We start from the raw sequence: 26,483 nt of genomic DNA, 5'->3' as shown, positions 1-26,483 counted from the left end.
AATCTGTTCAATGCAAAATCAGAACTCATTTCATCAAATGTTCCAAATGTATTTCTGTCCATTCAAATTGTGTGGTTTTCCGCGTGTCTTTGTTTGTGTCACTTGAACTCAGTTAAGTGATTTTTACCTGACAAAATGAAATATAATCCAACATGTTTTCTACTACACAGTGTGGATTTCTAGTTACCTTGAAGCATTCTGGTCCATGCTGTCCATCTTTTGTCTCATAGGCCATTTTCACCACAGTTTGATGTGACAAAGCAAGAAGCACAAATGAAACCAACTTCCATTTTTCTCAAAGGTTAAAATGGCTGCCATGAAAAAAGGTCTATGGTCTCATAATGATGGTGGACGAAACCCTTTGTACCTCCTATTAAAAGAAGTATTAATAGCACAGACCTTACATCTAAACATTTATTTCAATCTGCAATGACAGACGTTATTTGGGCCACTTGGGGGCAGCAGAAAAGAAGTTGTGAACACAACGTTGACATATCGTCTTTTGGTTTCATGGAAAAATGCATTAGCCAACCGTTTATTTTCTCTATAGAGCAGCACAATCAGAATTGGTACTGTCGACCATGTCGATGCAGGTCTAATATTCATCGTCCTTCCCTTCAAATGTCGCTCTTTAGCTGCAAAAGGCTCCAGCTAGTTGCTGACTGTCTCACCGACAGTTTGTTGATTGAAACAAACGATTGATTAATGTTTTGAGAACAAACCTGGACAAAAAGACAACCCTTTATACAGTTAATAACTCAGGTGAGAAGTAGAGTCATCTTCTACACAATCTAACCCTATAACATTATAGGGCCTACTTGTATTTTCCACAAGGCCTGCAAAACATGAGAAACATTATTTGACTTTCAGTATCAGATTTTCTACAGGCTACTCAACATAACGTGTGCTACATCTCGCCCAAACATTTACAGACATCACTGTGGGCTTTATTTGATCAGTCCCCCCCCCCCCCCCCTCCCTTGGTGGATCTCACATAAGGATCCCATAAAGTTTCTGCGGTGTAAGTGGAACGCACGCGCACTGGCAGCCCGGGTAGCGTGTGTAGTAGTAGTATTATTGTGAATGGGGGGGCCCGGGTGCAGGAGGAGGGGCGTTATTTTGGACGCACGGTCACAAGAGCGACTCCACGGAGCCAGGAAGTAGACTGGTGATGCCTTCAAAGACCCGGAGAAATTGCCGTAACTTCAAACTATTGCAGCTGCCAAGTTACAGAAAGCGCAAAGACATCCCAAAGATAATAGTTAGACTCACGTGCGCTACTACCATCTATGCTGGTCCACGCTGATTAATATTTGTTATTTTATTTCTAGGCTATTTATACGTTAGCAGTACGATTAACGCGTGTTGAGCCGCGTTGAACCATTTCTATGTCTTTTTTTGACTGAACAACACTGTGGCCACCTAAGCAAAAAAAATCTATGGCATATTATTCATGACTGTAATTAAAATATTCACGTTAAAGGTTATTTTCCGCTTGTATAGTAATCCTGTTTGTGAATTCACTTACGTGTCCGTAGTTTAAATAATCGACCGGGCCAACGGGGAGGAGCCCTTCAAAGTTACAGGTAGACCGAAGAGAGAGAGAGAGAGAGAGACGGAGAGAGAGAGAGAGAGAGAGAGAGACGGAGAGAGAGAGAGAGAGAGAGAGAGAGAGACGGACACACTGCGCTTTATCTTTAGAGGTGGGTCACTCAGTAAGAGCCATTTGGAGCCGGAGGCGACTCGGAGCGCATCATCATCATCATCATCATTATAATAATAATAATAATAATAATAAGAGCAGGAGACAGAAACCCAGAGAGAGAGAGAGAGAGCACATTGCTCCACATAGAAGAAAGAGAAAGAAACAGCTTATACACGGAAGAGAAGTGAGTGATCGAGAGTGAGTTCAAGTTGCACTGTGCGGGGTAAATATTAACAACAAAAGACACTCCGAAGGGGACGAAAGGAGCCGGAAAAGTGACGGTGAAGATGCCGCGGGTAGTCCCGGACCAGAGGAGCAAGTTTGAGAACGAGGAGTTTTTCCGCAAGTTGAGCAGAGAGTGTGAGGTGAGTGGATCCCTTCAGTGAGACGGCGGAAACAAGAAGACGAGACTCGCTGGAGGACAAAAGCTCGCTGTGCGCCGCGTCCAATCGTCTCAAGCTGCTTCGGGGGAATCAATTACTTCCGCGGTGGCCGATATAAATGTTTAAATCCTTCTACCTTTCAGATTTGTTGCCTCTGTAGGTTCTCACATGTCTTACTTTGTCCTATCCGTTGAATTATTTAAAAGATCTTTGTGATTATGATAAAAAAGAAGAAAAAAAAGAATGATGCATTTTTCCTGAATTTCCATGTCTTATAATGTGATAACAGCTCAGTGATGAGCATTCGGTGTCAAACGGCCCAATTGGGAGTGTTTTCTATTCCAAATCAGCACCCGGCCGGAAGATATTGATGATGTTTAGAGGTGTATATGTATATGTTTGTGGTGTTCACGGTTCGTGCTTTTCCTTGTAGATTAAGTACACTGGGTTCAGGGACCGACCCCATGAGGAGAGACAAGCTCGCTTCCAGAACGCCTGCAGGGACGGACGGTCAGAAATAGTGAGTGCATTTATTTGTCTTATTCGAGTCTCCTTTACGTGTTGGGCTAATCTGTGTGTTTGTCCATCTAATCTTATCTAAACAGCACGTCCCTGTAAACTTCAAAACCGTTTTACAGTGTTGCGCATTAGTGTCAAAGCTGACTCCATTTGTGTTATCAAGGAACCAGTGAAATCAGTTCATGTTGTGCAGCAGTACAGTGCAGAGAGACATGTTTCCATGTGTCCTCGCACGAGGAAGTAGACGTGCTATCAGACATGCAGAACCACCGGGCTTAACTCCACTTACCGGCTCACGGCCTCTTCCCTCTGCATCCTGCATCATCACGATCATTATCTCAGCTTTGTTTGGTAGAAGCGCATCAGCGCGTGTTATCACACAGGCACTTGACGTTTGCAACACTCTCAGGGCTGCAATTTAATGCTCAGCCCAAAGTAAATACCAACTGTCATGTCTAATTTCGGTATATACAGTAAACATTTAGTGAAGGAAGTCTATGTGCAGCGAGTGAATGGGAAGATGCAAACACCTTAAAGGACACAGTGATGCTATTTAGCACCGCTATCGATGCTGAAGGTCATAAAATGTTTTATTCAAAGCAACGTAGGACTAAGCAACGACTTTTAGAAGTTATGGCAATGTGAATATGCCATTTCTTTTCTGGCAGAGATTCAAAGCAAACTGTCGATCTGAGAACACAATTTGTCACAAAAAACGATTTCACAATGACACTATTTTACAATTGTTGATTTACATCTAGAGTTTGTTGTGTTGCATCCGACATCTACAAATCAAATGCATAAATATAAGTAGGGCAAAGAGTATGTTTGGGTACAACTATTAAATACAGGATGAATAGCATAAAGCAGAGTTGTTTTTCTTTGTTACAGTTTCCATAATAAATGGAAAGCCGCTTGGCTTGTTGCTCAATAGGGACTTTCCCCCGATGGCTGTAGCACTCGACAACACCTGGTCACCGTGTTTTCAACCATGTAGCATCATCCAGTGGGTTGTTGTTGACTCATTGCGTCTTCCTCCATTTTCCAACCGCACTGCTATAGCTGCTCCCTTCAACGCACATCGGAGCAGATGTACACATTTTTGACGTATGTTTCTAGAAAGCAGAATGTCCGTAATGGGTTGTTTGGTTTAATAAAAAGACCATAGTGTCAACGGTGTAAAATCTCCTGCAGTAGATTCGATTCTACTTCAAGTACAAACATTAACCACCAACACGGCCATCAAACTTATCTTTATACTGGATTACTACTCATTTTAGGTGTATTTTAATATATTAAGTGGTTTACTTAATGCCATAACAGTGCACCACATTTATGTCCATTACAAGTTTTTTTTTAAATTTAATCTGTAACTAGTCCATACGGTCAGGAGACAAATGTCCTTTGCAAACTTAACACACTACATTTTCCCCACCCTGAACCCATGTGACATATTTTATTTTCTAAAAAAAAACTACTGCATGCAGCATTTGTGGTGACCTGTTTAAAATTTCAAAAGAAAGTCCAGGCATTTTAATGTTCTCGTTATGTAACCTCTGTTTTTTTAACCTTATCCTCAACACAAAGTGAAGTTTGGTGGAAAGACGGCAAAATACCGCACGGCAACTTCTGCCGCCCGAGGGAGGGGGGGGCTTCATCTACTATTACCATCTTTTAGTGTCACATGATGTGTCCGTCCGTCCCTCTGTCCTCGCTGTATTTATAAGCCTCTTCTGTGAGAATTGATGGCCATGGTTTTAATGGTGTCCCAGCAGCTGTGACATCATGTGGCTGATTTATCCATGGGGCAGACGCCGCTAAAGACCCCCCCTGCTATTTTCACTATCTGACACGGTGACACTCAAACGTGCGGTGGAGGATCACGTTTTATAGACGAAACCGAGCACAAAGCAAATAAACTCTTTTGTTGGGATGAAGGAATTGTTGTGTTTACTGTCCGTCTCCAGTCAAGGGCTTTGTTTGTGCAGTGATGTTCGACCTTTGACCTGCAGAAGGATGTTGGTGGAGATTAATGTTTTATTCTTCACTCTCACCTGCTGAAGAGGGAAAGTTTTTCTGCTGCCCATTGACTTTAAGATGTGTACGTTGTGACATCAGTATACAGTCAGGAAGTGAGAATAGACCTTTTGGTTATATAGGATTTTCTTTTTCAATGATGGAGATGGATGAGGTATAAGTAATTAAATATGTTTTTGGAAATAAACAAAAGAAAATGATCATTCCATGCAGAGAAGTTTAGGGAAAATTCAAGACACTGTACATGTGTTTTGTATTAAGCTGGAGATTTCAAAATGTCTAAATATTTGGATTTCACATGATTTTATTATTTGTTTTATAGTAAATTTTCAATTTTTACATTTAAATATTGATTCAGGTACTGTAATTACATTACCTCCAAACACTTGCCCGTGGTTATTTACAATTGATGTCTTGTAAAAATGCAATCTGAAAGCTCAGCTGTGTTTTGCTGATCCTAAATAACACACACACACACACACACACACACACACACACACACACACACACAGAGTCATGTGCATCACAGGGCTCTAAACTGTTCAGGATTGATCTGATAAATGGAACAATAATAATTCAGAGTAAATTATCTTCAGCTCGGCTCATTAGGGATGACGCCCTTTCTCAACTGCTATTGATTATCATGCTTCCCTGGTGTTGTCCTCTCCCATAACTTTGATCACCTCATGTTAATCCATGTCCTTTGCTCTGTTCTCCTTTGCCTTTATTCTATATCTCGCTCTCATTCCTCCCTGTCTTTGTCTTAGTCTGACTTTAGTCTGAATAACTACCAGGCTGCCTTTACCCCTGTCACCCTATTTACCCTAATTGCTCTTCCTTTCTCTCATTTCCCTCGTTTCTCTCTGCCCCCCCCCCCACCCCCCTCCTTTGTCTCCTAGTTTCCCCCCATCTCTCCTCTCTCTGCCTATCCTTCCCTTTTTTCTTGCTCCCACAGTAGTAGGCAGCAAATGAGAGTCAGATGGTTGTAATCCAATACTTCAAATACTGCAGAAATGATGACTTGGGTGTTTTTTGAGCTTGCGTTTGTGTGTGTGTGTATATCCCTGTGTGTAATGACAGAGCTTCTTTCGGGGTGTGTGTGTGTGTGTGTGTGTGTGTGTGTGTCAGACCACCTACACACTTTTCTCTTCCACTCCCTGTTGTTCTTTCCTTCTTTTCTTTCATTCGGTTTTCTCAGATTTGACAGTGTGCATAATTCATGTACTTCCAGCGCAGTCGCAGCCCCAATGCCATTAGTATTGATCTGTCTCAACAAACACTATATATCATACACACACACACACACACGAATGTATGCATTTTCTAACTTGATTTTCTGCCGTGCCATAATTAATTGCTTTCTGAATGCAACGTCAAAATGCATTCTATTGATTTTTATTTCATTTGTGTTTCTCCATGTGTACATGAATGTTTGTCTGTGTGTGTTTATCTTTATAGTAATGCCTCCTATTAGAGCATGAAGCCATTTTACAGAAATCCAAAAGGGGGAAAGCTTTACAGTGTGATGTGATTACGTGTGTGGAGGAAGCAGGCAAGACTTAGTTACAGAAATAAGAAAAACAGCAATAAATAAATAAAATAAGATATTTTAACTTATTCAGATACTTTGCTGTTTAAACCTCTTCGAGAACTCTCTGCAAACATTTTAATCTTAAGGCCCTCCTAAAAGTACTTTTATAAGTTAGGGGGACTGGAAACTCTTATTGTTTTATTGAATAATCACTTTGGAGGCAAAGGGAACTGGTGTCAGCCATATCTACTCTATTCATATCTATCTATTTGATCTTTTTGCTTTTATTCTGATCCATATTATTGTAAACTGAAAGGTTTTAAGGTTTGGTCCATCAAAACTAAACCAGTTAGAAAGTAATTAGCAGTAGGTTTTTGCTCATCCATTAGCTAACGCTGGCAACAACAATTTTAATAACCGTTGGTAATTCACAGTCAAACAATCACTCAATGGAGGCTTTTTTCTCTGTCCTTCTCCAGGCCTTTGTAGCCACAGGTACCAACCTCTCCCTCCAGTTCTTCCCCGCTAACCTGCACGGAGATCAGAGGCAGCTTCCTGCAAGGGAGTATGTGGACTTTGAGAGAGAGACAGGAAAGGTAGGACGAGTACACTACACACACACACACACACACACACACACACACACACACACACACACACACACACACACACACACACACACACACACACACACACACACACACACGTGTTTATTATTGTTGTTGCTCTTCACCTGTTGATAAAGGTACATTAATTGAGTTGCGACATTGAGATTTGTTTTTTTGCTCCTGATGAAGTGTTTCTAAACTGTAAGCTTCTCTTATTCCAACATCGGTTGTAACCATCTATCTCATGCTTTAATCATGTGAGCTTGATTCATGTACAAGCATGACATTATGAAACTTAGAAAAAAAACAGCTTTTTGAGAAACACGTACATCTCTGTCTGCTCTTTTGCTTCCAGTTCCTGTTTTATTTTATGAAATGAAAATGTCAAAAAACATCACATGATTTTCCAAGTTCCAATGTTAAGTTTCATCGTTCTGAGCACGTTTGGATATTTAGTTTTTGTCTGTGTGGAGATCGCACACGTCTTCAAGGCAACAATCCTGTTTGTTGCTCAATGATCCCGATCAAAAAAAGTTAAGCAACTTATAGAGCTGATAAAATGTTAGTCTGCTGCTGATGGTCAAGGGGACATCAGCTGTACAGTGCACACTCCTGCTGCTGTTGAGTAAGTTTTAATTGTCTCTCCCTGTGCTAAGTCTGGATGGTGTGTGTGTGTGTGGAGGGGGGGGGGGGGGGGGGGTCGGAAGGCCCTCCACAGACACTGGCCAGCTGAAATGAATGTCGTGTGGCGGCTCATTAAAAATGCATCCTGGGAAATCGATGGACCTCCATGAACCGGAGCTGACAGACCAATCTCACACTGTTAATTATTTAACACAAGTGCCCTGATGGCTGGGAGCTCTGTTTGTGCGTGTTTGTGCCGTTTTGCAGAAGAGACTTTCTATGTGGTGCGTGTGTCAGACAAAGGGAGAGACAGAGTGTGTGCGTGTGTGTGTGTGTGGGTGTAAGACGATACCTTCTTCTTTGTCACCTCATCGGTGCTCACAGGCCCATGAAGTTTTAATGAGGCTTGGAGTCCTCAATGTAAAGCAGTGATTCTGTAGAACTGAAACCGAGCGCACGCACACGTCTGAGCATCAGGATCAAAGTGCTCACAGTCTGCTCCTTCATTCAAAACGTGTCATGATATACCGGCAGTCACTCACAATAAGTTAACCCAGATCTGAAATAAGTGTTTCATGTAGCTCCAACAAAAGCAAAACAAGTATACGGTTTCAGTCTTAACTTTAATGTAATATTAATTCATACTCCACTTGTGTGAAAAGCAGCGAGTGCAGAATGTGGTTTCACGGGTGCAATGTGCAGTGAAAAGAAACGACGACTACTCAAAGCAGAGCCTTTAATTGTCTTCCGAGTCTACATTTTCTGCTGCGTTCCCTTTAGACCCAGAACCCAGCATCATTTCTTACACACAGAAAAACACACACACACACACACACACACACACACACACACACACACACACACACAAAGGCACCGACACACACACAGCCTGCCCTTCGATGCTGCCGGACCTCCCTGCAGAATACAACTGTCAGGCTGTGGCAGAGATGCTGTGTACGGTGCAACTTCTCCTCTTAATTACTTCCACAGCTAAACCGCACACACTAATTCGTCTGATGCTTGGAATTGTTTTGAAGAAGTTTTCAGAAAAAAATGTTAGATCCTGAAAAAAAGAAATAAAACAGTAATATTTTTTCTTCCCAGTAATGTTATTGATTACAGACAATATTTCTTTGTCAATCACCCAAGTTAATGAGGCAAAACAATATGATGTACTATTTAACATAAATGTGAGTACTGGGCTAAAAATAACGATCATGTCTGTCTTCAGTTATGAATAGAGTGGAAAAATAGAAGAATAGTTGAAAAAGGAGGAGATGGCAGCTCATGAGCTATAACTGTGGCACCAAGTCAGTGTTTTGGCCCCTATGCCTTTATTTGTATTACTTTATAGTAAAGTTTCTTTCATTCACATTCCCTTCTTTTATTGTTACTATTCTTGTATCATTTTTTACATGAACATCCATGCCGCTCTCTCCTCCCCCATCCCTCATTCTGTTCTTTATGGGTTTAAAAAAACAAAAAACAAAAAAAAATCCTTGTTCCCGCCGTACTTCCTCCTCTCCTCCCTCCTTTTATCCTTCCCTCTTTCACCGCGATCACTTCCGTCCTCCCTCCATCCGCTGCCCCCTTCCATTCCTCCCTCGCTCCCGCCTTCCTCTGCAAACACAGACGGGCCCAAACCAAGAGAAAAGCACAGCCAGGTTTCACATTGTGAAGCGTGAGTAGAAGTACAGGCTCCCAGTGTCGTTGCAGGCTAATGGGAGCCAGCTGTGGACGAGGTTATTTTAGCGTTAGCTGCTAACTTGCAGTAACCCGGGCCTCGGCATCTGCAGCTGGTTAAGCAGCCCCTCAAAGCCTACTTTGCTCTTTTTAGATTGCTTGAGTTCTGTAGCCGAATCCAAGTTCGGGATTTAACGTGCGATACATTTCCTTTTAACATGTATTGCTTGTTGACATTTGGCAAAAGCTTTGGAGTTTGCCCAATCAACGGCCCGTTTAAATGTTTTCATGATGCTGAATATTTACCTAATTCATTCAGGCATTTCTATTCCTCCAATGATTTGTGGTTTCCTTTGTGTGAACAACCTGCCCTGCTGATTCCACCCTTTATGTAAATCAGACACTGGTCTTTCTCTCCTTCCTGTCCTATACTCCACCGTCCAGAAGCACCTCCACCAGTTAACCTGCTACGTGTCACACTTAAATAGGCACACGTGGGTAGCTGTATCCGTTGTATTTGGTGTTTTTTAAAACCCCATGTTAACTTGCTCGTGAAACGCACTACATCGATAAACACGACTCGTAGTTATTGCTTGTTTTCGTTATACTCTCATTATATTTTGTGAGGGTGAAGAGGCTGTCAACTGGTGGGAAAGTCGTATTTGAGAATGTGAATTGAAGCGGTTGGAACCAAACGATTTTCTCAAGTTTCATTGTTGAAGGTTGTTTCTTGATTTGCAGGGAGAGTGTGTGTGTGTGTGTGTGTGCACTATACTCCTGAATGCTGATGAGATGGTGGCGCCGGACTGATTTGCTAAACCTCACATGTCAATGCATAACATAACATATAAACGGTGAGGACAGAGATTCATGCTTGTGGGTCCTGGGGGGTCTGAACGAGTCGCAGACGAGTCGTCCATGATGGAGGGAGGACTGTGACCCAAAAGCTCAAAACCCCGGAAGGAAACACATTCATGGGGTGGTTTTCATTTGTAAACTATTTCCTGTCAATGCATTTACAGCGTCCCAGCATGTGTGTGTGTGTGTGTGTGTGTACATGCGTCCGTGAGTGAATGAGTGCACCATGGTGTCTGTCCACGGCATTCTGCTGAAGCGAACTGTATGCTCAAGGACCCTTTTGCTTGTGGGGACAAAACGGTAGAGCTGTGGTTAGGGTTAGGGGTTGCTAGGAGATCAAATATGAATATGAACACAGGTGATGGTGAGTTCTGTAAATATTGTAATGTACCTATAAGGGACCAACGATTATAGTTGTACTGTTTTAATGGTAATGGACTGAAAATCATCAACAAAAACAGAATTTATTTCCTAATGAGTGAAAACATAGTCTTTAGTACACAAGTTAAATAAAGTAAAGCTCATCCATCTGGCAATCTGAAGAGGTTCTGTAATACAACCAGTTCTACAGAATGTTTTGCCTCACAGTAAGTAACCTGTTGTGCGGTGCGAGTGTTTGTAGGTGAGCGCTTTCCATGCAGACAGTGCTAGAGCCCCATTGTACAGCGTTATAAGTGCAACGTGTTCTGGTTTACAGACAGACACATTATGATGACTGTTCAGATCCTAAAACGACACATAAACGTAACAAGTTCTTCCAGGTGACAAAGATTTATCTCACTCTGTGCGTCTCTCTCTCTCTCTCTCTCTCTCTCTAAGTTCTCGTCTTATCTGAAACCTCTGTTGCCCTATAATTTAGTCATCAGCTTTAATCATCCAGGATTCTCCTCTGTCACATACACAACAGCATGAAGTGTGTCTGTGTGCATGTGTGCTGTGTTTGGTGTTATGTTTTCCTTTGAACGGAAGCTGTACCACCGGGGCATGACTTGTCGGTGACATCATCAAAGCCAGACCACTAATTGGTTCCCTCTGCTTCTGCCACTCTGCATTTGACAGTCCGAGTGTGTGTTTGCGTCTGTTTTTTTTTTTCGTATGTGTGTGCGCACAGTTTTGTTTTACATGTTGTACGTCCAGAGTGATTTTCTTAATTCCAAAGCATTCTCTATAGAGCCTCACAGACAGCAAGTCTCCTGTTAAAAGACATTATCGCAGTATAAAACATTTTCTCTTTACACACGCATACACACAACGCACACACACACACACACACACACACACACACACACACAGTACCATCGGTGTCTTCTCCCACAGGGTTTCATATTTCCTGCTCCAGGCCTTAGATCAGTGACCACACCCATTCACATAATGCACTGAAACACAGGCGCAGACGGGGTCCTCTGTTTATGTGCTCCTTGTGCGCGTTTCAGTGCTCTATGCTGCAATCACGTCTTTGTGTTTGAGTCAGTCTTGTGTGAAATCCAGCATGTGTGTGTTAGCTCCATTTCTCTATTCTTAGTCTTCTCGTCCAGAAGCAGTCTGCTGAGCTGGCCTGAAGTGTGCAAAACACTACTCACCTGGACTTTTATGATTGATGTGAGCGTGTGTTTCTCTATCATCCAAATGTCCTTTTTACTCACGAGTGGAAGACCTGCTCCGTTTCTCCTTAATATGGCACAGACTATACACTGAGATCACCAAGGGAAACCTTACTGCTGGTTAGTCACCATAACCCAACCCAAATATGAACCTAGAGTTTATCTGCAGAACTTGTTGACACATTTGATTTCCTTTGTTTACCTTTATCATTCACCCCAGGCAGGTAAAGCATGAGCTTTATGATGGTAGCTTTAGTTAAACTGTACATGTTTTTACAGTACACACAAGTGATGAAGAAGCAAATTATTAATGCTGTCTCAATCAAAAGGAACAGACGACATGGCTCATTTTGTTAAATATATTAGTTAAAGTTGCTTTATCATATTTTAACTATCTGAATGTCTCTCTCCCTCCCCCTCTCTCCCTCTCTCTCGCCATCTCTACCTTTGTCTAGTTTAGTAACTCTATCTGCAGCCGTTTATGGATTTGCATGACATTTCCATGCCAAGCCATAGCAACAAACAGTGGTTTTAGGCCCTCCAGGACACCAAGAGAGGACTTTACATGGCAATGATGCATATTATGAGTCTCCTGGAGGCCAACTCATAACGTAAATCCAAGCTGCTTGTCAACTGGGGAACAATTACTTTGCAATGGAAAACATATGACCTGACAAATGTTTTTTTAGTATTTTAAATCTCAACTTGATACCTCTGATAGAACTGAAAAATCAGATGCTTCCTCTCTTAACCAGTTTGTCTTTAGTTCAGTTGATGCAGAAAGGACAGAATGGCCAATACACATTTGGTTGTTGTTGTTTTTAAAACACAGGCTACTTGATTTCGGGGGTGAGATAAAGCCAGCAATGTTTTTCTCACATCTGGCTCATTGGAAGTAAGTGAGAATTACAGTTATATACTAACGGTGGGAGATGAGATCATTTGAAAATATCCCTGCATTTGTAATGATCACAAGTGTCACCCTCCTCACCACCTGTATATAAATATTAATAATGTTGAGTTAGCATGTAGCAGTAGATTGCTCTCGCCCTTTTTGTGTAAACGAGGCAGTTTGGGTATTTTCTTCCATCATCGTGATCATTTGTGCGATAAACTCGTTGCACAAAATTACGCTTTTCCCACTTTGAATATAGTAGCAATGTATTCAGTTACATTTTTTCACCTGGTGCTTAGTTTGTTCATTTAAATAATGTATGTGTGTGTGTGTGTGTGTGTGTGTCAGACAATGGGTCAGTAGACGTTGTATTCAGTGTGGGATTAGGAACAGAAGGGCAGTAACGTGCTTTATCTTAACCGGCTGCCGTCACACCTGACACGCACACGAAAATGCACACACACACACACGCACACGCAGAAATACTCGTTACAACATCACACTGCTCTTTCCCTCCATCTCTGATTGATAAAGCTGTATCACTTTTCCTCAGTAGACATTTGAATGATTTCATTCGTCAGCCACCCTCAAAATGTAGACTGCATCAAAAGATCTCCTGACTTTCCCCCTCCCTCTCCTTCATGATTACCTCTTTTTTACCCTCCGTTTTAGTTATTATGTTTTTAATGTGGACTGTTAAAGACGCGCTGTGCGTCCACTTGTGTGTCTGTGTGTGTGCGTGTGTGTGTCTGGTAATCAGGAAGCCTTTATGTGATATGTACTCTCGTGCCATGTTGTCCGGCCTGCTATCCTCATGCTGTTTTCTCTTCTTCAACATTTCAATTTTCCAATGCAAGGAAGGCAAGAACATGAGAAGAGAAGTGATGGTATTTGATACAAGAAAGAAAGAAAGAGACTGGCTGCTGACTCAGACACACACAAACGTTTATTGTGTCAATAACATGCACATACACACAGAGACACACATTCTTATGTTCACTGCTTGAAAGTAACACTCTTTGATGTAGCATTATTACTGCACAAATCACAAGGCTTAAAACAAAGGTATCTATTGTGTTCCCAAACGTTGTGCGCACTGGTCTCAATGTGAGTGTGTGGTTGTGTTTGTGTGTGTGTGTGTGTGTGGCAGTGGGCAGTTGCGCTGACTAGATGGTTGGCACCAGGCTGAATGAGATGCACTATGCCAACACATCCCTCTACATCTGTGTCACACACCATCTGCCAACACAACCCCCCCGCCCCCACACACACACACACACACACACACACGCACACACACAATCACACACACACATGCACATGTGGCTTCGAGGGGTTGAAATCTAAAAGGAGAGTTTTGCCTCGCCGGCTAAAGGCTGTCTGTATAAGTGTGTCCAGGCCTTTACCTGGCAGTGGTGTGGAGTTAAAATTATGCAAAATTATGTTAAAAGTTATGCACATAATTCACAAAAATGCAGATATTCACCACTGAATGAACTCAAACGTGACATACGTTGATTCACAAGCTGCAGCTGGTTGCAGCCAAAAGCATCTAAATCCTGTTTTCCATTTGTAACACCCTCCACCCTTGAAAAAACAGTAAATACTTCAGATGAGGTTGAAAAGACAACCATTGTACTTACAGCACAGTGTATATAATGTAAAGTAATGCGCTCGTCATGTCTCAGAAACATGTTATGCAGATGAACTGTCCCCCAAAAGATCATCTCAACAAGGCTAGTCCTGGATTGCATTCAGAGGTGTACAAAGAGACAAGAAAGAGGCTCACAGGGTCACCTTGAGCCTCCAGAACAGTTCGCCGTGCGATGCAGGCAAAGCTGGATTTGAAAAGGTTAAAAAAAACAGCCTTGAAATGTAGAAGTAGCCAATACATCATAATATTTTAAGATAAGCATATTATTTTATGTACACATTTAATTTATACTATTGGCCATTAGCTCCATAACTGTCATAATAAATGTACCAAAGCAGTTCATAGCTATGTCCAGATCATGTTTTTAAGCTTTCAAAATACAACAATGCAAAGCCAACTCATCAATTGTGCCGCATCCAGGTAAATTAGAATCTGTACCAAACCAAGTTTTCCAACAAGATTCATAAGATGGAAAGTGGAGTGAAGTTTAGCTGCTTTACTAAACTACTAAAGTCTGCTGCCGTGTATGAGGTCCCCTGTCTTTATGTGTGGGTGTGTGTGTGTGTGTGTGTGACTAAATGGATGTGGGGGTTGGCGGGATTCTCTCTTAGAGGAAGTCTGTGGTTGGGCCGTTTCTACATATTTTCCCCTCACACACACACACACACACACACACACACACACACACACACACACACACACACACACACACACACACACACACATATTGCCAAGCCAAATGAAGCTTTCTTTCAAAAGCACCACGCAGCCCCACAGATGTGGAAGCCATCTCTCTCGCTCTCTCTCCCTAACATAGTCACATAGAAAAACATTCACTCAAATAAACACAAAAAAACCCATTCTGTTGGAGTGTAGCCTTCCCTGCAACCTCGGTGCATTGCGGGTAGTTGTGGTAAAAGAGGTCCCTGTGAGGGTCTGTCCTAAAATAGCCGGTGTAAAAATGCAGGAACGTGGAGCTCTCTCCCACAGAAAAATCCAGTTATCTGTGGTTATATGTGCATCTTTGGTAAAAATACAACCTAAAACCATCTACCATGGGATACAAACTGTGTCACAGACTGTGTGTGTTTCACTGCAGCTTAGTCCGTACTCTGTAGAAATCAAATCTGTGGGAAAGGAGAAGACTAAGAAAAGTCTCAGGATTTTGATTAAATTCTTTGGCTGAAAGACAAGTTGGTACAGCACAGTTTGAATGCTACCTATAGCATTGGTACAGTAAGACTGTGTGCATATATGGATTCAGTTTCTGGCCTCCTGGAAAAAGTTAATGTCAAGTTTTCTTCTGGAAAAACCCTCTTGTAGATAGACAAAATAGACCCAAGGTCAAAGAAGAGAAATGTATTGACGTGTGTACAGTCCGCTGATGTCTTTTTTGCTATATTGGGCCAGACTGAACACCCTTGAGAACTGAAGAAGTATTATACCAAAATAAAAGACCACAACGTCTGTCTGCCAGTGTGTGAACACACCCGTTGACTAAGTCACAAACTGTGGTTATTGGTCATTAAGATTTATACATACACACACAGAAACTCACACACATATATATCTATATATATTTTGGATCACTTTGTGTCCACTTAGTCCAATAACAATGCTTAGTTTTCTACTTCAACGTGACATGTATGGTTACACACACTCAACTGATTCTGCACATGCACACATGTGTAAATGTGTGTCAATATGTGTGTGTGTGTGTGTGTGTGTGTGAGGTGATTTTTAATAGTCCAACACCAAATGTCACAGTGAATGTATGGACGCAGTTTTTCTTTTTTTGGTCTTTCAAGTGACTGGAAGTAGCACGGTCACAATCGTCAAAACACTGAGCTCTCTTATAATGGCAGCATGAATGGAGCCATGATACAACGATTTACCATGGCAACAACCACAAACAATTGGTCGGCATACGTCACCCCTATTGAGCTGGAAATATTAATGCAAGCGCACGGCGAGTATGAACCGTATTTAGAAACAAAAGCAACACGCTACTGCAGCAAAAGACAGAGAAACGTGAGAGAAAACTGCTGCTCGGGTCAACGCTTGAGTTCCAATATAGTTGTCAGTTAACATTTAATTGGTATTGAACCTATAATGTATTTCATTCAGGTGCATCCTGTGACACTCCTCTTTAATCTCACTGGTTTGTGTCCAGGGAACACACACGTATAAAAGACGTTTCACACTTTCCTCACAGCTCTGCATACAGTAGCTTTACTAATATTCTCCATCACTGATGTTGTAAAGGAAACTGCCGTTTGCAAAGGAAGTAATGCTACACATAAAATGTGCTCGGGTGTGAGTGCATGTCCACGATGGGGGACGTTAGTTAGATGAGGACAGTGAGGTTATGGACATATTTGATAGACTGTGAAGAAAAACGATACCGTTCAAACAAGTCTATCTGGAAATGACAATATATCTAATCAAGGCTCAATATTCTCTCCCGACGTTTAACACCCTGGGAAGTGAAACCGCTTCTTCATCAACATGACTGTCCGGAAAAGGATGTGCCATATTCCAGAAAACACTTTAACGTAACAGGATCTTATCTTGTTCATATGTGGAAACTGCGCTAAAATCCGCCTGATTCAGAGTATGAATGAATGAGGAAATGAAAGCGCGCTGTGTCATTGGCTGGATGCTGTCAGGGGGAGGAGCCTGTGAAAGAAACTCGAGGTTTACCTGCTCCCGACCAGGTTAGGTTCACAGGCTCAGTTACCATGGCGACTCACCCTGAGGTTTAGTTACCTCCCTTTTTTGAAACAGACAACCCAGAGTTTTCCTCATCTCACGCTGAACGAACTCTGAGTTAGGTCTGTTAGGTCAGGTCTTTTTCTCCAACACAATGGTGGTTTAAGCATTACCAGCAGAGTAAATGAACGGAACAACTACAGAACTGTTGCAGAACTGGAAATACAGCCTCTCTCTTTCCCATCAGGTCTACCTGAAGGCTCCCATGATTTTGAACGGCGTGTGTGTGATGTGGAGAGGCTGGATCGACCTACAGAGGCTCGATGGGATGGGATACCTGGAGTATGACGAAGAGAGGGCGCAGGTAACACAACACATGTACACAAATCCAAGGGAGGGGTTACGTTTTCCTCTTTTCGACGACACTCCCTCTCTATCGGCCTGTGTGTGTGTGTCTGTGTGCAGCAAGAGGACGCTTTGGCCCAGGCGGCGTTTGAAGAGGCCCGGCGCAGGACCCGAGACTTTGAAGACAGAGACCGATCACACAGAGAGGATCTAGAGGTGAGAGGGCCCTGAGAAGGTTGTGCTTGTAGGGCGTCCATGTTGGTCCGCCGTCTCCAAAGTAAATGCAATCTTAGGAAAGGCCGGCTAAATGTTGGATCCAGATTGTAGTCGGGAATAAACAACAATAAACATTGCTAAGTAACCATCCTAGAGAAGAAGTAATATTCAATTTATTCAAGAATGGAGACATTTTTCCTTTGTAAGAGTGTGAAGCAAAGACCACAAACATTCATGCGGGTAAATCATTCATCATTTATCCAGCCAAAGAGGGCTCATGATGACGTCAGACTCTGGCTTTTACTTATCTTCTTGTGCTGCTGATCTGGAATGTGCAAAGCCAAATCTTAAGTTTAACAGCTAGCTTTGCTAGGCTGAACCCAACTGGAAATTTGCAGTCTTCATGGTTTACAAATGTACAGTTTAAGAACAAGCTACATTTAGCTTGTACGCTATGATTTGGCACTCTACAATGATGTCAAAGTAAAATTAAGAGTTACAGGACAGTAGTAGATACTTTTTTAGTTTAGTTTGATGCTTAATCTTTATGCAAAAGTGTCCTGCAATTCTTCTATAATTAGATATTTCTATTCTATATTGATGCTTCTTCAAAGCCACAAGGTCAAATTTCCAGTTGCCTTTGCCTAGCGCTTGGGGCGGGTTTGGGTTGTGTGACGTGTGGCTGTGTGCTTTTAGGATATGTTATTTTATTTTGTAGCGTTTCATTCATAGGTTTAGTGCATGATCAGTTTGGCAATAAATCTAATCAGGTAATTGATTTGATTTTATATTATTGAACTATTGATTGACTGAATCAGTTTTTCCAGGTGTCCCAAAAGCCTCTAATGGGAAAGTAGTTGAGTTACTTTGTGCAAACTAAATTTTTATAGGATCATTTTTTAAATTATTCTCAAATTAAAAAATGTATACAACATGGCGACTTTCCCAAATTTGAAAGCAGCTACTTTTCCCAACAAGGCTTTGGGAGATCAATCCTTCCTTAGTTGAACAAGTTACAAATGAACCTCAAATTGTTTATTTTTTAGGACCCTGTGGTTTCTAAAATCTGGGACTGATGACACACAGACAGCCAGCAGAAAAGAACAGGGTCTGTGTACTTCATTTCTCCCCATCTATCGCACTGTCATGCACTAAGCCACCCTGTTTGTGTGTGCCTATGTGTGCGTTTGCGACTATGTGTGTCCAAAACTCATCCCCTGTGTGGGGCCGCAGGCGGCAGTTTTTATCTTTATTTTTACATATGATTGTTGCTGTTAGTGTGTCTGTTGTTCATGAAGATGCACCCACTTCTAACCAATGTCATGACTATAATATCTGACCACTCTAGTGTGGCATAAGAGAGAGAAACAGCTAGATGTATGTAACCATTTCACAGCTAGTTGGCAAAATGACACACACACACACACACACACACATCATCAACATCTGCAGCAGCAGCATTACCTACCACAGCTTTGCAACATATGACCTGCAAAAATTAGAGAGAAAAGAAAGGTAAGTTCTCGGTACATGAAGAAAACCCAGCGGTTAGTGGGGAGAGTGGGGGAGAAAAGAGGGGGGGGGGGCATTTACTGAAGGTCGTCTTTCATCTGACTGATCTCATGTTTCCTCCCTGAGGCTCCGGGGGGGGGGGACAAAAACCCATGTCTCCTCCTGAATCAATACAAATAGCATCACTATCCCCCAAAACACACACACTCACTTAGATTTGGCACTGATAACCATTAAGTAAAAAAATGGAGTCTTTGTTCCACTTTTAGTTACGTTCTGGTCTCATTGCAGGCTGCTCCCCCTGCTTCCTGTTTTTAGTGCTTCCTGTTCTTTGTGCTACACTAAGCTAACCAGATGCTGTTTATAGTCCAACTAATCCTCTAAAATAAACAATATACATGTATGTGGTGGATAAGAGCAAAAAAAACAGGCTCACTGTTTTAGTTATTTTTCTTAATGATATCTTTGCAAGGCAAGGCAACAGAAGGGCATTTTTAGTTTTTTCTCACTGCCACCATGTGCTCTTTTTGTCAAACCAATTTCTTGCATTTAGTTCACCCCTTGACCTTTCTGATGAACGTAGGCAAATTAAAACACCAGAAGCTTTGCCTTTTTTCCTGCCAAGCCACCACATTCAGGGCTCTAAAGAAGCATTCCCAAAGTCGACTGTACTAATGCATTCATAGAAGAATCAGTCCGCTGCTATGCTATATTTTATTTGTAAAATGATTTCCTCTATATGTAAAGCCTACATTTTTATCAATGCTGCTATATATCAATAATAGACGATCAGGCAGAGAAGCAGAAAGGCAAAAGCACAGCACGATGCACCGAGTGTGAAGTGGAGAGTGTAGAGAGAGAGACAGGAAATAAATTATGGGACAAAGGGGCTGGCGTACAGTTATAATGTGGTGCAAGCATGCATTTTTCATCCATGCTTTGTTCATAAGTAATGACAAGTTTGACAATTACAATGTGAGTATAATTAGCGTATGAGGAGGTCACACAAGGTGGGATACAATGTGTAACATTTAGACTGAAATCGACACAAATCGTTTTCACCATCAGAAAAAAACCTAAATTAAAACTTTTTCCCTGTAAAACAGGCTACGAGTCACTTTTACGTTAATCGGTGACAGCTTGCTATATAATCAATAGAAATTAGGCTTGAAAAATCCGTTTTGACCTGTGAACGTTTCACACAGTAAAACTGAGCAGAAAAACAGGGAAGTATCTGTATTCAAATATTATAAAGCTGTTTCCTCTTTAACTCACTTCATTTACAAATTTGCCTCAAATGGCTTTACAGTCTGTACACATGCGATAGCCTCTCTCCCGAAACCCTCACATCAGCACAGGAAAACCTCCCAAAAAAATGAAAAATCCTTCCAAAAAGGACGAAACCTTAGGGAGAACCTCAGAGGAGGGATCCCTCTCCCGGGAGACAATGGATGTCATGTTTATAGAATGAACAATGTAAAAGATGTACAACACATTCAATTCCTATAACAGAGAAGATTGAACCACGATCCATGGAAACCTGTGAGGCTTCTTAAGTGCCTGAAGCCTCGTTGTTTTGGCAGATACAACATTTTTAATCCAAAACAAGTGAAATTCCAGTCATCCAAGGTCAGAAGGTACCTGACAGGATGATGGATGGGGAAAGGGTTGATCTGGAAGAAGTGTGTTTTTTAACCACACACTCTCTCGCGCACACACACACACTCACACACTTCTCCAAGTGCTCAGCAGAATAAGATTTGGTGGTGAATGATGAGCTGGCACTGAAAGCATTAATATATCATTAGTATTGATCGCCATCAGACCCCCTGCTTTGACTTACACACACACACACATTCAGATAGTGTACAGTCACATGTGCACAATCTGGCAGTTATAGCAAATCCCTAAGATTGTCACTTAACACACAAACACACACTCTTCTCCAGTATTGAGTTGTGGTTAAGCAGCCTTTAGTGGCCCTGCAGGCTTCCATCTCCGTGTAGATCGATACAGAAAGATCTCCGGCCCCCAGGATCAGCAAAGACCGCTCTCTTCCACAAAGACCATCGCTGCAGCCGTGATGCTACAGCAACAACAGTGCTGAGTGTAAACAGCGGATCCCTCTGTGTTGGCGTTCACTTCTTCACAGGCTGGATTTCATACAATCTGCAATGCATTGGAAATCACTCCAAACACTCGAGTAACATGCACAACTGACATTGCTTTCTTACAGCAGACATTTTGACATTTCAAACACAGGTGTAAAAAGATAACGATTAACTGTCGGAGCAAATTGTTTGCTTACGCATACATGGAATCTGACTCCAGTTTCCACTCTTCTCCGCATACATAAAAATAATCAAGAAAACAAATACAAACACTACATTGATGAAGGAAATTAAATAATGAAACTCAGTTACCATCCATAGACCTCATAATTAATTTGACAATTCTTCAAGATCATAAATTCAAGTCATTATCAACCAAGCAATTAAGAGTGCAGTTACTTCCACATCACATCCTAAATATATCTATATATGTACATGAAAGCAGCAGTTTTGATAAAGCAAGGTACAAGTTCCCTGAGGGGAGTGGAGTCAGTCTGGCTTGTAGAAGTCAAAATGGTGGTATGACGTGTGTGTGTGGGTGTGTGTGTGTGTGTGTGTGTGTGTGTGTGTGTGTGTGTTGTGTCATGGCGAGTCATTGAGATGACACAAACTACATTCCAGTAGATTTAAGTGACTCATTTACTATCTCTGTCAACATTTCTGTCTGCTCTGCATGAAAAGGCGCATGAGACGTACAATAGGAGCAGCTCATGCCTCGGGCTCACAGACACACCCAGTCTTGAAATCTATTTAAAAGTCTTGTCATACTGAAGACTCCTAATGATGACCTAATGACTCCCTCGGTGTGAAAGTGTGTGTGTGTCTGCCAGTTTATCTGTTTGTCTGCCTGTCTGTCTGCCAGCCACCTTGACTAAAATATCAACATCAGTAAAGTGCATAGACAGCGGCACGGCGCCCCGTCAGAGTTCTCCGACCTCCCCTAGCGACCGTTTCTGGAACTACAACCTCTTCCTTTTTTGTTAACAATTTAGGTCTAGAAAGTTTGAGCTACGATTTTATTTCAATTCACATTTATAAGTAATTTATAAGCATTTAGTTATAAACACAATTGTACACACTCGTGTTGAGAAAGTTAGATATAAGGCCATTTTTACATGTTTATATTGTCAACAATTGAACTGCTCTTATAAAGGATTCATAGCTTGAGAATAGTTGATACTTCATAACACTGTAAAATATCATTGCAATATTTTGACTGTGTGTACACTTATATAGATATTTCAACATAGTGTTCAAGTAGTGTTACCATCTGTCTTTAAACCTGTTAACTGTACTTAACGTCTCTTTGTCTCTCATCCCTTTCTTTCACATGGCTCTCTTCCTGACGTCTCTCGTCATCTCTCTTTACTTTCCTCTCCTCTTCCCTCTCGCTTCTTTCATCCTTCTGCCTCTCTCCCCCCAGTGCAGACGACAGCAGGACCCCAGCCCTGGCTCAAACATGGCCGACGCTGACGTAGAACACAAGATGCGCTGAGGAAGAAGAGCATGACGACGTAGTGAAAAGAGGAAGAGGAGAAAAACAGGGCTGGCTGTCCTTTCACTTTGAATACAGTCAATTGATAACAAGTCAATTGTTGACAAATTGTTCATTATTATTTCTTAACAGGTTCAATACGATCCTTTTAACTCACCAAAAATGTTTTTTATTTTTAAGTGAAGAAGAAAAGAAAAAAACTTCCTATATTGATTGAATTTAAAGTGAACCAAGATCTACAATAGAAGGATTAACAGTATAAAAAAGACACAAAGGACCTGTGAAAAAAAGGAGTCACATACATTTAAACACAAAGTTTCAGATATATACAGTAGCGATCAAATCAATCAGATGTTTTAAATCAATTGACAGGGTTAAATTCAAATACCAAAAGTATATTTTCTATGGATATGAAATGTTGTAAACTAGAGGGAGACGGTTTGTGGAGGGTGAGGAAGAGGAGAAAGAAAGACAGAAGCTGGAGGGAGCAGAGAAAAGAGAGAGTTGTTTTGCTCAGGGTCACGTTCAAGGCTTATTGTTCAGGATTACCAGAAGAGCATGAATCAAAAGGGAGATGTTGACAGTTTGAGGGGCAAACAAAGTCCAGAAGCATTGTGTTTGAAGTTCAACGCTGTGCGACACTTGTTAACCCCAACTACACTGAGCACACTTCCTGACCCCTGCTGTTTTTTAGACCAAGGTTTACATGGGATGAAAATAGGCCGAACTGAGTCATATGCATGTTTGCAGATACCAGGTGGGCATCCAGAGACAATAGTACCAGGTTATAGGATTAATTAGTATTTGCTGTACTATAATATTCACAATGCGTTTGAAACCTCAATGGTGAGAGGCCAGTGACGGTAGAACCACACGGTTCTTATAGCAACAACCTCAAAGCCGGACGGATAACAAAGAAAACTGCTACAAACCGATTGGGTGTTTTTGTGGGGTGTGTGAGCGTACGGGTCAATTCAACAACCCTGAGTCCGCTCAGAGGTTTGCACCATGTGACGCAATCAGACTTATGCATGAAACCAAACAGGCCTAAGTTCTCCAACGTGCGGCCTGTTTACAACAGAGCACCGTGTTCACAGTGCTTTGGAAGCCGGGCGATCCGACGTGAAGCCAGTTGTAACCAGGTGGTGTCACCAAGGGGGACTTGAAGATCTGAAGTGAATGTCCGACAAAAATGAACCTCATCATTGTGCATGGAATTGGTAATAATTAATTTCCTTTAGAATTGAGTGTGTTCCCTTTCAGTGCAACATGACATCATGACAGCATTAATGTCTACTGAAAAAATATCTCTACATTTTATTGAAAACAATCTCCAAAAGAAGGATTTAAGTGTTCCTTTTTGACATAAGATCTCCTACTTCTTGGGGTGAATAGTTTTTTTTTAGAAATACAAATGAAATGAGGCAGAAAGGTAGAATCACTCAACATTACGTAATATTTCTTTGGCCAGGTTCTAGATTGTACAGTCATGTACAAGTCATGTTACCAATGCAATATAGTAAGAATCCATGTATTGTTCAATCACTTGCCCAGTTATCCTTCATCATTGAAGGACGGTAAAAGCCTGAATACAGTTGAGATACTTGTCCCTGTCCTGTTACAGTACTATGAAATAGTATGTTTTGTTATCCTATTATTTTGTTTGTGTGAAAGTCATGATGTTTACTTTTTGTATTACTTCTCACCTCTGTTGTAATCATTTATGGTCATCTGTCAGCTTCTTATGGACTAGTAGTAGCAGCTGTAGCCTTTTTTTAATGTCAAACTGAGTTGAAAATTACAAAACGTCAACGAAATGTAGGACTTTTTTTGCTTTAGTTTTTCATTATTTTGTGTTCCATGTATGAATGTTATTTTTATGGCCTTTTTTAAGGAAAGGCACTCCCTGGCATAAATACATTGCATGTGGATAGACTCAAACCCTTTTATTTTTATATTGTGCAACTTGGGGCTCATTTCATTTCACAGTGTGATTTACATTTAGTAAACTAAACTGCTTTATTACTATTATGACCATGAAAAATTCTTTATTCATGCTCTTCTTTTTTCTGACTGACTTATTAAGAATTTTGCTGAGCTTTAGACATTTTATAATATGTGATCGATACTAGTCAAAATTCAAATAAAAAAAAATAATAATCCATGATGAATTTGATACAACAAAAAGATAGTACTAAATAGATAGGTTTAAGTTAAAATTGTAACAAATATGTACCCCATCGCCTCCCTAACATAAACACACCAGGCCAAATTATCAAGCTTGAGGCATAGCAACAAAACAATGCAGGTGTTTTCCCCCGAATAGGACTTCAATCAGATAACCTCAAGTCCAGGAATTCACTTTCTCATGGCAACATTAGATATTTAGAGAGAGCATTAGAGAGAAGCTTAAATGCTTTTTTTTCTCAGAGCAAAAGACAGCTGGCACTGTGACCCATGTGGAAAACATACTCTCTCTCTCTCCTGTAGCACGTTTGGTGTGATAAGCGGCATATTTTTTGTGCCTTAAAACGTCCGGCCCAGTCGACACATTATTGAAGTGGCATTAAAGATTGGGAGTGCAGATGTGTGGTCGAGAGACTGAGGAAGGCATCAGAATATGCACTCGTAGCCGGTATAGATTTACATCTGGAGTGGATGTTATGTTTACATGACAGACAATCTGCGTAACTCTCTTTGAGTTCATTGTTCAACATGGAATTGAAGTCATTGGTATCTTTGAATCAGTGGGAACTGACGGAGCATTGGTAATAAACCAGTACAATGAGAGGTGAGATGTAGGTGGACAGTCAGAAATAGTACAGTTACTGTGTTTTTAGAAATCTATTGAAAGTATTGGTGATTTCTGTACTACATCTGGATCTACCAATGGTCCAACGAGCTTGCTTTCCCAACAAATCTACTAAATTCAGAACTTTTTTATCAGAAATGACCACCGTTCATCGCCCTTTCTTACACATACCCAAGATCATTTAACTATTATTTGGTGGTTTCCCATGTAAACACATTAGTCAATACTCTATCCCTCAAAACATCTTAATGCAGGCATTAAGGCAAAAAAGAAAACCATAAACCACAAACGTTTTCTTTCTGTCTTTCTGTTTCTCTATTTTTGTTTGAGTTATTCACATGTAGGTTTAATTTTCGAGATCCAAAGAATTTCACTTTCCCTGGAAGTTTCTCCTTTCTGTTTGTATGGTCTGCCTTTCTCTCTGTTTAAAGTTAAGCTTTTCTCTCAGAAGAATCAGTAATATCAGATACTCAATTCGAATTGTTGTAAGTATTTCTTAATAAATATGTATAAATTCATGCATTTTATCCAGATGCTTTTCATGAAATCATGTGCTGCAGGACTGTGCTGTGTGGGAACCTTGCTTAATTAACATTTGTGGCTCTTTCCAATTTGTGCAGTTATTGATTCAAACAACTTATTATATATTTGAGCCCATCCAATTGGGTGTTGGATTACATTTATTTTAACGCATTGTTCTCATGCAACCTGATATGTGAACTCAACTAAAGGGTTATTCCCAAAGGGGCCGCCTGTTCTCCACCCAGCCAAGAGTGAACTGCAGGTGAAGTGCTAGCTTGATGTCTTCAGTTCATCCGAATGTAAATTCATCATATACAGTTGCACAGATCCTTTGTAAAAGTGACTAAATAAAATGTCAAATGTTTTATTTTTTTCTGCATTTCACGTCTAAGGCTCCTTAATATACTAATTAATTGCAGACTAATTGAAAAGAAACCTGGCCAATAACTCTTATTGGCCATAAAGAAGAGTTTGATGGTTTTTTGATTGCCTTTTTCCCATATCAAAACTTTAAATCTGAACGCATATTAAAAATATATATGATCAGGAATCCATGAATTTGGATACATATAGTAAATATAATATAGCAAGCACTTCTTGGGTTAACTGAACAATTGGAAATAAAATAATAGGGAACTGTGTAGATTAAATCGTACAGCG

At 41.0% G+C, this 26,483-nt stretch overlaps 2 protein-coding genes across 5 annotated transcripts in view; one reads left to right on the top strand and one right to left on the bottom strand.

Moving 5' to 3' along the window:
• The window catches only part of LOC119195887 (histone H2AX), a 207,132-nt gene that overhangs the window by 123,143 nt on the left and 57,506 nt on the right, over positions 1–26,483 (bottom strand). The window lies entirely within an intron of this gene.
• cbfb (core-binding factor subunit beta) lies at positions 1,683–26,202 on the top strand. Of its 4 annotated transcripts, none has more exons than XM_037451191.2 (7): positions 1,683–2,070; positions 2,522–2,608; positions 6,655–6,771; positions 17,058–17,174; positions 17,276–17,371; positions 18,418–18,479; positions 22,423–26,202. In XM_037451191.2, exons 1-6 carry the CDS (start codon positions 1,993–1,995, stop codon positions 18,445–18,447), a joined length of 525 nt encoding a protein of 174 aa, XP_037307088.1. In that variant the 5' UTR covers positions 1,683–1,992; the 3' UTR covers positions 18,448–18,479; positions 22,423–26,202. The 4 variants fall into 4 exon arrangements, with proteins under 4 accessions (XP_037307088.1, XP_037307090.1, XP_037307087.1 ...); XM_037451193.2 differs by having other exon boundaries at positions 22,418–26,202; XM_037451190.2 differs by lacking the exon at positions 18,418–18,479.

The sequence above is a fragment of the Pungitius pungitius genome, chromosome 6 (assembly GCF_949316345.1).
Source record: "Pungitius pungitius chromosome 6, fPunPun2.1, whole genome shotgun sequence".
In the NCBI taxonomy this organism is placed as follows: domain Eukaryota; kingdom Metazoa; phylum Chordata; class Actinopteri; order Perciformes; family Gasterosteidae; genus Pungitius; species Pungitius pungitius.
This window is presented reverse-complemented; position numbering and strand designations above follow the sequence as displayed.